General features: G+C 39.9%; 1 protein-coding gene across 2 annotated transcripts in view; it reads right to left on the reverse strand.

Moving 5' to 3' along the window:
• Positions 1–1,905: 1,905 nt before the first annotated feature.
• Positions 1,906–15,657, reverse strand: part of CCNYL1 (cyclin Y like 1) — a 49,112-nt gene continuing 35,360 nt past the window's right edge. For both annotated transcript variants that reach the window (XM_072978157.2, XM_072978148.2), the window contains 3 exons: positions 14,310–14,476; positions 10,333–10,495; positions 1,906–3,604 (listed from right to left, as the gene is read on the reverse strand). In XM_072978157.2, coding sequence (XP_072834258.2) covers positions 3,488–3,604; positions 10,333–10,495; positions 14,310–14,476 — 447 coding nt within the window. In that variant the 3' untranslated portion in view covers positions 1,906–3,487. The remainder of the gene's footprint in view (positions 3,605–10,332; positions 10,496–14,309; positions 14,477–15,657) is intronic.

Here is a 15,657-nt window from a genome sequence, read left to right on the forward strand (position 1 = left end):
TTAGAATCCCATAACTACATCTGACAGCCATTCTTTCATACCTGTCTTGAATCGGTGTTTGTTGTTATGTACTGTCAAGTCAAGCAACTTATAGCTACCGTCATAGAACTCTGAAGGTGAGTGAGATATTTATGAAGTGGCTTTACCAGTTCCATACCCCCTGCGAGCTTCCACGGCTGAGCAGCGATTCAAACCCAGGCCGTCTGAGCGAGCCCTAGTCCCTCACTCTATCCACTGCAACACGCTCAGTGAGTTAAGTGAAAAGGTGCTTGCAGTAAACATACCAAATTCAATGGGACTTCAAGATTAGGTGCATAAAGTTGAAAAACTACAAAGTTCTCAGGTGAGAATATTCTTCTAAAGATGAAAGGACTAAATCCAATTATTATCTATACTATTACTACTTTGATTTATATACCACCCCATTAGTGCTGAAGCACTCATCTGGGTGGTTTACAGAAACTTAAAACAAGCTACACAGAACTAAATACAGCATGAAGAGCAAAAAAACATAGTCTAAAAATTTAATGCTGCAACTAATCTTCGGAGTGAGCCAACTGGAGGTGAGGCATTCAGCCGGGGTCAACATGAAAGGCGTCCCTCAATAGTAGTGTTTTTAACTGCCTCCTAAATGAGGGAGGGGGCCAGGCACAGATCCTCTGGGAGTTTATTCCAGAACATAGGTGCTACTGCCAAGAAGGCCCTACCTCTAGCAGATGACTTTTGGGCCTCTTTCGGGGTGGCTACACGGAGGAGCCTGGCCTGAGATCTGGTGATCAGGCAGATGACATTGGGGAAAGGCGCTCTGACAGGTAATCTGGCTAGCACCAATAATGATGAGATTTTCATACTTCTAGGACTTCCAGTCCCAGAAGTCACCTAGAATCCCCCAGGCAGACTTCTGGGGCTAGGAGAGAGAAAAACAACCAAGATACTGTGTTTTGTCTGGGAAAGCAGAAGGAAACACCCTTCAGTTGCACTGCTTTTTGGGAAGTAGTGAGACTAATCTGTCCATAAATTAGTCTCACTACTTACTAGGATCTATGGGGGAAGGATCTCACTGAACTACTCACCCATGGACCAGTGCAACTGAGGGGGCATTTTCCTTTCTTTTCCTTTCCAGCCAAACCATGTCGAGTGAATACACAATGGTAGTACAAAAACATCTTTTGGGTTTCTCCTTTCCCAGACTCAGAATTCTGCCTTAGAGATTCCAGTCAACTTCTAGGACTGAAGTCCTAAAATTACAAAAGAACCACTCAATCAATGGGACTTACATATATGTTGATTTAATAAGGTCTACCCGTTTAATCCATCTACTCTTATATGGATTAACTGGATTTAGCCTGATGTTTCTTTTACCATGATCCCACCCAGGCCCATATGTATACAGAACAAGGTGATTGACAATAAAATTTTACACTTATTCTCAGAAGATTCTTCTCCAAATCTCCTGCCTTCAGAGAACAGGCAAGTGTTGAGATGGCACAGTCCTTTTTTGGTGGGAGGTACTCTACTTGCAGAGTAGTCAGTGCAGAATAACTAGCTTGGCACTGAACTTCCCACTTTCTTGTCAGATGAAAACTATTTTGTTTGTCCAGGCTTATTAATTTTCTACCAATTTTGTTACGTCCTTTATTACTGTGAGATCTGATTGACAGTCAAAGCAGTAAACTGAACATTAAATGTACTGGTTACAATCTAGCAAGCATAGCTGCATCACGGTTCAGTGAAACTTGCTGAGGGTTCATATGTATGACCCACTGATAGAGACTGCATACAAATAATGTTTGTCACTTCTGCACCCTGAGTGAATTTTCATGGTTGAGCAGTGTACAGTGGCCAAACTGGACCAAAAAAAAAAAAAGGAAAGAAAAATACAAAGCAAAGAAGACACACTTCATATTAATTAAAATAGAGTTTATTATTAGCTTCTCTTTTAATACAAACATGAGAAAGGAAAGCCACCTGAAGATGTAGCATTTCCGCCCCCAAAACTGAATTGTGATCAATACCTGAAGCCACAGACTCTGTAGAATGTCGGCCTGGAGCTGGTAGATTAAAATACTGCATGAAACTAACAGTCTGAGTGCCGGTGAACACTCAAGAAACAAATTGGGCTCAATGTTTAATATAACAAAGGAAACCACATTGTAAGAGAGGCAGCACAATATTTTGCACTACACCAGATACCTGGTGTTTTAAAGTACAAACCCTTTAGATGTTTACCCTGGAAATGCGACAGTTTCGAATGCAGGACATCTATTTATGCTTCTTATTTTTAGAAGCAAAAATGGTTAATTCATCCTGAATTCCCATTCTGGATGAGAAAACTTAATTTAAAGAAAGCTAACATTTAGAAGTTCACTTCCAGAGAAACAGGTATTAAATACCAGGCTTTTAAGAAAAGAAGTCTTTTCAAAGGCATTGTTTATATGAACTGAAGATTATCATACCTCCCCATCATCAAATTCAGGACTTCTCCACTGTTAATTTAAAGCTTTTTGGAAGCATAGGCCAAGAGCAAGACTTGCTCCCTATCCATTATTTGTAGTGGAAGAGTTTAGCAGAACACCTTACTGTCTGTTCATCAAGTCAGTTGATTTATTCAGGCTAAGCTTTCTGTGCAGCTCTATTCTGCACTTCAGGCAAATCAAAAAATAGATGGGCTGCATCTCTAGCAGGCCTTGACTAAAACTGGGTAAGAACATGAAAAGCACCATAGCTGTCAAGAAATGGCCCCTAACCAACTTGTTTTAATAGCAGTGAACCCCATTTCCCTGTTCCCATCCTGAACATTCTGAACTCCTGGACAATCTCAAAACGGAGGGGGGTGTTTACATGGTTAGCACAGCTTGCTGCTCAGCAGCTCCTTGGTCTTTAACTGAACACCAGGGTACCAGACAGTCTTGTCAGTAAACATGCAACAGGGTGGCTGGTGGTGGAGTGAAGAACCCGTCACCTGTCAGTGCTACAGCATCAGTTCCCGAGTGGCCTTAAACGAGGTTAGTGTGGAGTACTGCACTGACTGAAAAAGGCAACGGCAGCCAGGGCCTGGGCGCATGGGGGTAGAGGTGGAACACTTGTGACTATTGCATTCATGTTCAACTTCTAAAATTTAAAACTAGTCATTATTAAAAACTCACACAGTTCACAGCTATAGGCCTACACAGTAAGCAAACATCTCTGAATTGGAGGAGGGAGTGTGAAAAAAAAAGAGAGGGAAAAAGCTCTCCAAAATGTTTTTTTTTTTTTGCACCTCTGGGTTTTTAAAGGAGTGTGCCCACTTGACAAGGTCCCATCTTCCCCCACCCACCCCCACCCTGTGGAATTGCGCTCCTCTGGCTCGGGCCTTCCTTGGCTTGATTTGCTCACCCTGTCCTCTGGCTGAAAGACACCATCACTGCTGATGTGTGTGCTCGGAGTGGAGGTGGTGGTCCTGTCTGTACGAATGCTGGTGCCACGACGTCACAGCGTTCCATCTTGCTCAAGAGAGGATGGCGTTAGAACGGCGAATGCCAACTAAGTTATCAGCACTGAAGGATCGTCTCATAGCAGCTTTTGACAAATCTTTGTATTTGTCCTCACATAACCTGGAGATGGCCTATAAAACATATTTAAAGCAGAGACATGTTTTTAGCATTATTAAGGCAAGAAGAGTTTTCAAGTCAGCACAAATGTCACTGCTTTTACTTTTCACCTCACTCATAAATTCATTGACTACTTTTTTTAAATTTTAAATTATAACAGATGCAAAAAAGACAATAAAAATTGAAGCATAAACTACATAATTCGCTACTCCTATACAATACCATGTGCCATTCTCCCCTTCAGGACTAGGTTCCAATACTTTAACTTTACAATTCATGCCACATAGTATCTCTCCAGAAAAAAAACACTGATTATTATTTTGGTGTATACCCCTTCCATTTAGTCAAACATGTTCTAGAAATGGATTCCATGTGTCTTTAAAATCATCATTTTTAAACATACATCTTCCAATTTTCATATCACAAGTCAATTTATCATTAATTGCCAGATTCCACATTTCTCTGTACCACTCTTCTGTCTTAATCTGATAGTCACATTTCCAGTTCTTTGCAGTTAGTAGCCTTGCCAGTTACCGTTATGGTAATCAACTTTTCTCTCTCTTTACTTGTTTATCATTAACAGCATTCAGTAAGGCAATCATAGGAGACAACTGTATGTCTATTCACATTATGTTTCTTATTTCATTAAAAACCAAGCTCCATTCTATCCTTCCTTTTTCACAGGACCACCACATATACATGTACATCCCTTTCTCTTTCTTACACCCTATACACAGAGATGTTTAAAATCATGTTTAATTGAACAGATATTAAATACCATTTCCATATTACCTTGTAGAAATTCTCTTTAATTCTTACTGGCATGTTTTTCATTATTCTTGTATTCCATATCTTGCTCCATTCCTCCCCTTTAATTTCTTTACCCTGCCACAAATCTTTTATCATGGATGTTTCATATTCTGCTTGTACCAATAATTTATATATTTTGCTTACAATACCTTTCCTGTTAGTTGCCTTTTAAATCTTTTTTCCTCAGACTTAGTCAATCTTCTTCCTTCCTTCCTTCTCCCTTCATGTCACTTTTTCTAGTTCTAGTTGACTACTGTTACATTAATAATAATAAAAAAAAACCTTCAGCAATATCCACAAAAGTTCTAGGCTTTTGTTAGCCTCAGTGAGACTTCTGTGCAGATCAGGCACTACACAGAATTTTAAAATTCTTGGGAAGCAACAAATAAATTGGTTGTTGTGGGTTTTTTGGGCTCTCTGGCTGTGTTCTGAAGGTTGTTCTTCCTAACGTTTTGCCAGTCCCTGTGGCTGGCATCTTCATAGGACAGGAGTAGAACATGGCCAAAGAGCCTGAAAAACCCACAACAACCATTAGATCCTCGCCCTGAAAGCCTTCACGAATACAACAAATAAATTATTTGAAAAGCATAATCTTTCATCAAAACTAAGACAAAGAAGAAACATCATATTCTCAGAAATTGCAAGGCTTCAGAGGGGAAAAAAAGCCCTCCCCTATATCCAGACTGCCTTGAATTACTTCCCACTGGCTTGATCTCTCTCTCTGTGAGTTTTAATATCCAAAAGAAGTCCCTAGTTTAACTCAGTTCGCCAAGTTCATTACTTATCTGAAGAGACAGCTGCTCACATGCTCTTAGGACCCCTCAGGAAAATCAGCAAACATTTAGCTTTGGAGAGGAGGACCAATAGGCTTGACCGACATCTCCATGGAAAAGTGCCTCAGCTTCCTTTTCAACACTTTTCCTGACTCTTCTTTTTAGTATCAAGAACACATCCATGTTGTTCATGAAGATTAGCTAGGAGGGCATACTAAACTAACTTGAAATAAAAAATGTGGCCAAAATGAGGAAATGCTTTTAATAGAGCCAGTGCAATATTTTTATATTGCATCACACATTGCTCTGGATACCTACATTCTGGATACCCAAAAAGGGTAGTGTCATTTGTTTGCCCCAGCAACAGACAGATACACCTCAAGTCCTCAAGAACACTACAAAGTGTGTGCCTTTACACTGGAGAAAATCACTTATGTGGCACTCAGAAACCAACAAGAACAGTCAAAAATAAATTATCAGCCAATTGATTTAGTTCTCCAGCCCACCCCAAAATGGTTAATTCAGTGTTTGTTTAACTTTATTATGCTTTAACTGTTAAAAAGACCTTAAGAAAGACCTGAGAAGCAGCACTGATGGCTGCAAAGCTCCCTTTGCTGCAGCCTTAAGGGGCTCTCTTACGTCCACCACAGACAGCGGGCTTTGAGAACTCAAGGCTGTATACAGTGGTGCCTCGCTTGACGAGTACCTCATTAGATGAGGAAATCGCTTGATGATTAGTTTTTTGCGATCGCTATTGCAATCCCTAAATGACTGAATGGGCTTTTTTCGCTTAACATTGATCGGTTCCCTGCTTTGGAAACTGATTTTTCGCTTAACAACGATCAAAAACAGCTGATTGTCGGGATTCAAAATGGCTCCCCACTGTGCTTTAGGATGGATTCCTTGCATTACAGGCACTGGAAAATGGCCGCCCTATGGAGGATCTTCGCTGGACGCAGAGGTATTTCGCCCATTGGAATGCATTGAACCAGTTTTCAATGCATTTCAATGGGCTTTTTCATTTTGCTTGATGAGGATTTCACTTAACAGCGATTTGAACGGAACAAATTATCCTCGTCAAGCGAGGCACCACTGTACAGACTCCTGGTTCTCCTCTCCCTCCTAAGCAGTTCAGCCAGAGGAGAGAAGAGGAGGAAGTCACATGTGCTCCAACTGTAAATCTGGTTTTAGGACAGGTAAGAAATATTTTAGAGACTATGACAGGTGACTTGGAATTTTTCACAGATCAGGGCTGGGTGGGTTGAAGGCCTTACTCCTGCATATCAAGAGGTGTATCTGAGCTGCCTATGGATTCCCTTCTTTGAATACCAGTCACCCCCTCCATCCACCATTATTGTCCTTCTCCCCTCTGAAAACAGCATATGTGCAGATGTATTTCCAGCAATTGATATGCTCATAGCTGGGTGATTAAACAAGGTGTGTTAACGAAAGGACATTTTGGAGATCCCTCACTTGTAAGGTCACCATTCAGAGGAAGTGACTTGAGGGCACATAACAACAACTCCTCCCAGGTAAGTGCATAGAGCAATTCAGCCTTACTTCATTATGAATACTTAACAGGACGGGAAGGTCACAGTGCCATCTAACACAGAATACAAAGGCATAACTGATATTTTCAGTGACAGGATTTAGCTCTGCCATGACAAGTGATGATAATCCATCAAAAGTGCCTCTAACCATCTGCAAAATAAAATTCCATCAAACGTTAGGGAAGAGGTATTTTCAGGCATCCAGAATAATGGAACTTTGGTACTTAAAGTTAAGCCTCACACTTGAAGATCATAAAGATGCAGCTAATCTGTATTACATTTTGATGGTCAGTGCATCTAGAGGTGTGTGTGTTGTAGCATTGATTATGATAATGACAAAGGACAAAGAAAAATAAATCTCCCCTCTAAAATAGAAAATACCGTTTCCCTGAAAATAAGCCCTAGTATGATTTTTCAGGATGCTCATAAGCCCTACGCCCCCCCAAATAAGCCCAAGTGAAACCCCACCCTCCACCCTTGTGCAGCAACCAGAAGAAACTGACAAGACTGTATTTGAATAAGCGTAGATTGTTGTACATGAAAAAAATAAAACATGCCCTGAAAATAAGCCCTAATGTGTTTTTGGAGCAAGAATTAATGTAAGACCTTGTCTTATTTTTGGGGAAACACAGTAGCAAACTTTAGGCTATACAGTATTGGGAGTTGTAATCCCAAATACTCAAGCCTGAGTGCTCACTGGAAGGACAGATCCTGAAGCTGAGGCTCCAATACTTTGGCCATCTCATGAGAAGAGAAGACTCCCTGGAAAAGACGCTGATGTTGGGAAAGTGTGAAGGCAAGAGGAGAAGGGGACGACAGAGGATGAGATGGTTGGACAGTGTCACTGAAGCTACCAACATAAATCTGACCAAACTCCAGGAGGCAGTGGAAGACAGGAGGGCCTGGCGTGATCTGGTCCATGCGGTCACAAAGAGTTGGACACGATTTCACGACTAAACAACAACAATCCCAAATACTGAGTTGAAAGAGTCAGCTCTATGTTTGGGTGGATCTGTATCAGGTACTTCAATATATGGACATTACTGTCTTCATTATTAATTTTCTATGATTCTTAATCAGTGAGAACATAAGAACATAAGAAGAGTCCTGCTGGATCAGACCAAGGGCCCATCTAGTCCAGCTTCCTGTATCTCACAGTGGCCCCACCAGATGCCTCTGGGAGCACTTGAGACAACTAGATACCTGTCTTCTGATCCCCCTCCCTTGCATCTGGCATTTGGAGGTACCTCCATTTTAAGCCTGGAGATTTATACATTCCCATCATGACTTGTAACCTGCAGTGGACTTTTCCTCCAGAAATCTGTCCAATCCCCCTTTTAAAGGCATCTAGGCCAGATGACATCACCACATCCTGTGGCAAGGAGTTCCACAGGCTAACAACATGCTGGGTAAAGAAATATTCTCTTTTGTCTGTTCTCACTCTCCCAACACTCCATTGGAGTGGATGTCCCCTGGTTCTGGTATTGCATGAGAGGGAAAAGAGCTTCCCTCTGTCCACTTTATCCTTCCCCTCCATAATATTATACATCTCAATCATGCCCCCCCAAGTGGCTTTTCTCTAGACTAAGGAGCCCCAAACGCTGTAGCCTTTCCTCATAAGGGAGGTGCCCCAGCCCAGGAATCACTTTAGTTGCTCACTTCTGCATCTTCTGAAAATGGGAAGACACTCTGAACAAGTTTAGGAGCACCACTTTAACACCCCTTCATAAGGCAGAGACCCTGTTATAAGATTGAAAACCCTGAATTCAGATTAAGCTTCCTGACAAAACAAAATCTACTCCCAAGAAGAAAAGAAGAGGACAGGAGTAGCTGCAGAGGTAGCTGGGGCTGGGTTTGCTCTAAAAAAATCTGATTTGGAACTTTCCAACAGAAGAGAAATTTTGAATAGCAAAACAGAAAACTATAAAGACTGATGTCAACTCTTCACATCTGCGCTATGCCTTCTCTTCAAACAAAGTGCAAACAGCAAAGAAGTAAAATAGCAAAACATCTGCTGCCTAATGCAGAATTATATATAACAGACTCAATTTATCTGGTTAAAAACATCAAGCCATGCAATCCTATGCATTTCTATTCAGTACTAAGATATGTTTATAACGGTGAAATATTTGGAGAAGACAGACTATATGTATAACTAACAAATAAAATAGACATAAGAAAGCAGTAGGATTTGCTTCTGAGCACATCTGTATCAGTTTGCCTCGGTAGCCAACTGCAATCTACTCTTCCTGGGACTAAGCCTCACTGAACACTGAAGTGGCCCCTTGATGCATGCGCACAGTACAGAACTGGTAGCCATCACTATGTAATTCAGCCTTGTAGTGCAAGGTGGAAGGATTTTAAATTAATAGAAAAGAAAAATGGCTTAGGAAGGGGTGGTGTTCTTCTTTGCATCCAAGATGGTGGTCATCTCTTGTGTTCTACAGTGGGCACTACACAAAGGCTCCTCACTTTGCCCCAGAAAACTGAACTTTCATTCCTTGGAGCTATTCTTGGGATTCACTTGTGAATGAGTGAGTCATAAGGGGAGAAGGAAAGGATATGAGATTGCAAGGCATGGTGGGGTAAGCAAGAGAAGGGCTTTGCTGGGATGGAAAATGAGTTTCTCAACACTGTATGTAGCTACTTCCTTCTCTTCAAACCTCAGAATGACAAGGAGAGGAATAAAATAATAGGTGAGATTTTTCTAGCTTTTTTTCTGGCAGGGCTCTACTGCCATCACCTAGATAAAATGGTAATTTTATGCCAACTTAACTACTGAAAACTTGCGTCCTCTAACTTAAACTTAACTGATTTAATTCACTGAACTGTTAACCTTTGTTGGCTAAGTCTTCCACCTCAGGTAGGGCATGGCATTTCAGTCCTTGGTACATATTTCTTCTGAAAACAGAAATAACATGTGAAGCACCTCTCTCTCTCTCTCTCTCTCTCTCTCTCTGTGTGTGTGTGTGTGTGTGACATCAGCAGCAACTTTAAAAAAACCTACAGAAGTACTCAGCAACGATCTAAACCAGGTTACTCCTTATCACTGAAGGTTATGATCAAAACAAAAATAAGAAATTTTACTGAGACTACAATTCTTTACCAACATACCTGCCAATAAATCCCAGCAAATAAAGTGAGATATCTCCTTCTCGGCAGATATCTATAACCAATCAGTGTAAAGTTTTTTTTTAATTTAAAAAAGAAAAGAAACAGCTTTGAGATATACAGGCACTCACATACAATTAAAAGCTAGGAGGAATTTGCAATGCTGAACAATTAATGTGTACTTCTTTCTTTTCTCACATATTAAAGAGATTCATTTATCAAGCAATTCATCCATTAACCCTTCTCTTCTTCAGATATTAGGAATTACAGCCTCAAAGTTGATGTGGTAAATATACACTGGCTCATTTTGAGACTTTTCTGTTTCCCTTTGAAAATATACATAAATTTGATCTTTAACATCAAAGATTTTCTGTGATGGCTAAACCTGCCAATAAAAGCTTGCCAAGAAGCTTTGCCAAACAAACTAATGTGAGATCATCAACAACAGAAGCTTCCATCACACAAAGAACTCAGTGCATCAAGTCTCAGAACCATTACCTCCAGTTTCTGTGCTCGCTCTTTACTAAGGGGCTCCAGCAGAAAGCTCAGGTTGTTGTCGTCTGCTAAGGAGCGAAGGTCAAAGTAGTATTTGGCGTAAACACTGGCAGGAACATTGATATTGAATTGCAACAGCTCCAAGAAGTGTCTTTCCATCTCATTCCTGGAAAAGAAATGATAAGAGGAAAAGAAAATGGGGCGTGGATGTGTATGGCAAAAACAGGCAAATTCAGGGCCTTGATATTATTCAGAACCAAAATGCAACCAAAACTTTGTTTTATTAGCATTAAGGGAAGAGAAAATTAATCTTCTCCATATCAGAGGAAAGACACCATCTGAGACCTGCAGTTTGAGGGACAAGGTTATGTTCTGTCATGCACTCAGTCTGCTAACTTGGAAGCACTGTTGTTTTGAGTTCCATTAGCACAGATGTACACAATTCATACTCCATTCTTATTCTTACAAGGCCCAGTTCTGTAGTTATCAGATGAAAAGAATGATGTGGGCTGTTGATTAGCTCTGAAGAACTTGCAGACATTTTCACCAGGTTGATGACAGGAAGGGGTTTTGTTGAAGTAGAGGCAGACCAACAAAAGAAGTAGGCATATCACCACGGCAACAAATGGATCTCTGAAGAGCTGCGCTATTATCTTGGAGTAAAAAGCCTCTTGAGGCAACACAGATTCATCTCCAGCAATAAATAAATAAGCAAGCAAGCAGCATTAGGTAGGCGAAAGAGTTCTGTGCCCTAAAACTCCTGAGAGGATACTTTATCTGCAGAAGATAGGAAAAAGAATTCTTTTAAGGCTGTCTCCAGCCTTATTTTACCAAAATCCATCCTGTGGATTCAGGTGTAGGCCAGCACCTCTTCAGAATGTTTAGAAAGAACAAAAACAAAAACCTCAGAAAGTAGAAGGTCTCAAAGAATGACTCTTTACTCATATTTCACCAAAATTCTTAAGATGGGCTTGCAATCAATAACCTCTGCATCAGTCCTCAAGCCCTCAAATTCTTTTGTCAGAAATCACTGTTCTATTTCTTACCTATCATTTATATGTAAAGTATTTTATATTTGCATACAGAACTTTTAATTTTATATTTGCAGGCTCAAAAGTAGCTGAATTTCATTTATACAAGCACTCAATACGCTGAAAATATAAGAAACATAAATGAAGTCCTCCACTATAATAGATTTAAATGTGAGATACTATTAGGCAGTAAGACTCCAAGCTCATACACTACTAAAATAAAGTAATTCCTTGCACTCACTAGGCTATAATGCAAGGTGTAAGAACTTAAACATGAACGTCAAAAGTTACACGTGCTTTATGGATGAAGAAAATAAACCATGTTTTAAACACTTTTTAAAAATTACTGGCAAAACCATTTTTAGAATGGTGCCTGAGTTGTCTGCTGCTGCAAAAGGGACCAAGAAAGGAGTAGTGGAACATCTAGTCATGTTGCACATGCCGAGTGTCATGAAACAGGCGAGTGCCTGTGGATGTCCAGCTGAAGTTGGAAGTACCAGACTCACTGGAGACACAAAGAGCACTAACCATAGAGGACCCCCATCCCAGACAGCTTAGATTCCTATGACAACCATATTGTTACTCCGTGCCCAGTCAGCCTGCATTCCCTGCAACCTGTAGGCTGAGCTCTTTGTTGACCTGTGTTGTGAAGTTCAGACAGATCTGTAAAATTCCCTCCAACTTATTCTAACTGAAGGTAAAACCTTGTCTATTGATCCAACAGACAATGCAACTTTATTCCCAAGAAAAGGCAACTGCATAAAAGACAACTACATGCTAGCAGTCAATTTTTTCCACAACACTTTGAGGAAAACTGGAGGAGAGAAATCTTTCCTTTTTTAAATATGTTCATTTTACTTGCAGGGCCTGGAAACAAAGAGGAATCAATCACCTAGACGGCTAGTCTCAATTAGAATAGAAGCTTTGTGTGATTTCTTTCCAGCAGGATGGAATAGAGTCCCATTAAATCTACTGCTAGAATTAATTTCCTGCTCATATGCTCATAAAGCTTATAGAAATGCAAATCAGATAATGTTTTGATGATCAGCTGATCACGGATTCATTTCCCCTTTTGTACAGGCCTTGCTAATACATTTTAATTGTGTAAAAATACAATACCTTGCCAGATTAACACATCTATTAATAGGGGGTTAAAGCCTAGGAAAAGCATTTGTGTCACTTTATTTGCCATTACATGAAGCTCAAGAATGAACAGCATGCCTCCTCTTTTATATACACTGTAATCTACAGGATTAGCAACTGTAGGGAGCCAAGATGTTGTGTGGCTAGTTTTTCCCTGTTCTTATTGAAACACTCCAATAAGCAGGTATTTTATATGATCAAGAATTTAGCTTCCTCTTGTTTCAAGTTTCTTGTGACAGTTTGGAAAAGGCAATGAACTCTTTTTCCTTAACCAAAAGATGAATATTTAATTTTTTTAATCCACCAATCACCCCTCATCCTGCTTATCTATAATGCATCTTTATTAAACATGAGACTAAAATTATGAGTTGTGTTTCTAAATTTACCCTCTAAAGCAAAGATGAGGAACCAGCAACTTGACTCAGGCTGTAATAGGTCTGGATCTGGCTTTATAGTCTGTTTTCCTCAATCCTATCATCATGTAGCAACCAGGTTCTGAGAAAAAAAAATCTCAACTGGTAGAAACGGGAACATTTTCTTTTGAAGCTCTGGGAACACAGCTGGGGAGGGCTAAACTTCCCTGTGTGAAAATGGCTCCCTGGCTCTTAAGTGCAGTGACTCCACAGTTACATAGAAAGCAGGTCACTGAAATTGAGCACTGTTTAAGTAAATGTTAATGAACAGCAAACAGAACTCTTTCCAATGTTTTACAGCAACTTTTAAGCAACTCTTCTATGAAAATGAAACTATAAAATTTAAATTGAAAAAAGTATACATTTGTTCTTTTCCTTTTAAAGAAATGTTTAAGAACAACCACCAGTCTTGGCTTGGATCAAATGCCTACTTGAAGGCAAAAGGATATGGTGACAGAACAGGAGTGCAGTGTTTGGTTAAGCAGAGGAAATCCTGCAAAGGGAAGCACAGATGGGCTTATGCAGTTCTAGGGATGTCTAAGGATTCCTAAAAACATTAAGGAAATGATGGTGGGCTCCAATAATAATAGAGGTTGCAAGCCTCCCTTTTGTTAAACTATGTGACAACCGTACTGTATACAAATGGAAACAGACTCCATTGGTTCGCTATTTACTGCATAAGCAGAGGACAAAAGAGTCATGCCAGGAATTTTAATACAGTGGACCCTTGACTTACAGACGGCTTGACTTACAGACTTTTTGAGTTACAGACTTCTCTGGCCGCAAAATTTAGGTTTGACTTGCAGACTGAGATTTGACTTACAGACCAGAAAAAACCCCAAAATGGAACAAAAACGGCCTGTTACGGGATTAATCGGTTTTCAATGCACTGTAGGTCAATGGAGACTTGACTTACAGACTTTTTGACTTGAGAACCACCTTCCAATACGGATTAAGTTCTCAAGTCAAGACCCCACTGTATGCACTGCTGAGAATGGATGCACTGGTCCTGATCCCCCAGAATTTTAAAGCTGTCCAATGAGTTCTATTTTTTTTTTTTTTAGGAAATGTTAGTGAGCTCTAGGGGGTGAGGTGGGGGCTGTAAAAACAAACAAACAAACACAGGACACCTTTGTTAAATTGTGTGATATTTAGAACTGCACTTGTGTATATGCCACTGAACAAGAATACGAGACGGAGGTAAGGCATACCATTTGTTACAAGCAGAGAAAAATATGTCAAAATACTTCTAGGGGCCAAGACACATTAAATGGAACACCAGAACATGTATGGTGCTAAAAAGAAGAAGAAAAGAATGGAGACTACAGGTACATCCACAAATGCAGTATAGATAGGACAAAGAGAAACATGTTTAACTAACCCTGAAACTTACATGTCTTCAACTGTAATATCCTTCAGTATTTGGCAGTAATCTACATTCCACACAGCCTGATCATCCCATACTTTAGAAGCCAGCAGTATAGCACCTAGAACTATTCTCTTCCAGTTACTTGGGCAGATGTCAATCTCTGCATAGGTTAAAAGCCTTTCCAAGTAAACCTGCAAAAAAAAAGTGTTGAGAATTTCTGAATTCACAAGTTCTTCAATGCAGGACAGAAAGCAGTCAGAATTCAGGTGTTTAACACATATATAAGGACTCATCAATACGAACACTGCTGCATTGTTGACAACTCTTTTCTTTCAGAATCTCACCATAATCAGCTTCATAAACCCAATGTGTCCCCCCCCAAAAAAAACTCCACTTGTGATGGTGATGCCCTTTTGTTATGATAGCATGAGCAAAATGGTTGCAGTCAGAAACAGTGCTATCAGGGACAATCTAATTTCATTCTGAGAATATTCAGAAAATTTTGTATTATATTTACATTTGGCCGGTTTCTCCTCCAAGGAACCAAGAATGGATCATTCTTCCTCAAATCATGGAACACTGGGAAGTGATGGAGAAGCTTTAGTGAGAGCTTATCCCAGTGGTTCCAAACTTTGGGTCCCCAGACGTTCTTGGACTAAAACATCCAGAAATTGTGCTGGCTAGGATTTGTGACAGTTATTGTCCAAAAATGTCTGGTGACCCAAGGGTGGAAACCACTAGCTTATCCAGATCAGCTGCAAATCCTGTATGTCCTTCAAAACATTTTATTCCAGTTCTTGAGTACTGCAAGAACGTTACTAATGATATGCTTCCCATTCACATATATGTGTATACACATATCTTCAAACATTAAGATGTCAATTTCCACTAAACAGATTCTCAGCTGATAATAGGTACCTGGTCCACTCAAAGGTAAAATGACAGAACTGAAGTTGCAGTCCAAAGTTCATTAACATGGGAATATGTTCCACTGAAATCAATGGAGCATGGCATGTGTAAACCTATCTAAGATGAACTTTTAACAATGGAAAACTAATTTCAAGATATATTTATCTACAAATTCCCCTCACTGATTTATTTTAGCAAAGCATTTCTGTTGTTTCTAGTTTTAGTATCATGTCTATTGGGAGAGGTAGCCCAGATATCTGAATGCCTGACTGAAAAATTAAGGTTATTAGGGAAAGTCTGCAACATCTGTAACAAATTGTTTCAAAATTGAGGAGGATACATAAAAATGTCACTCCTCCTCCATGGCTTATTTGTAGTTCAACTTTGTTACATTCTGTGGTAAAACATTGCCAACTAGTGGCAGCAGCTTTTATGTTTCTCATATTCCCTGAGGTCTGATTCC

This window comes from Pogona vitticeps, chromosome 1 (genome assembly GCF_051106095.1).
Source record: "Pogona vitticeps strain Pit_001003342236 chromosome 1, PviZW2.1, whole genome shotgun sequence".
NCBI lineage: Eukaryota > Metazoa > Chordata > Lepidosauria > Squamata > Agamidae > Pogona > Pogona vitticeps.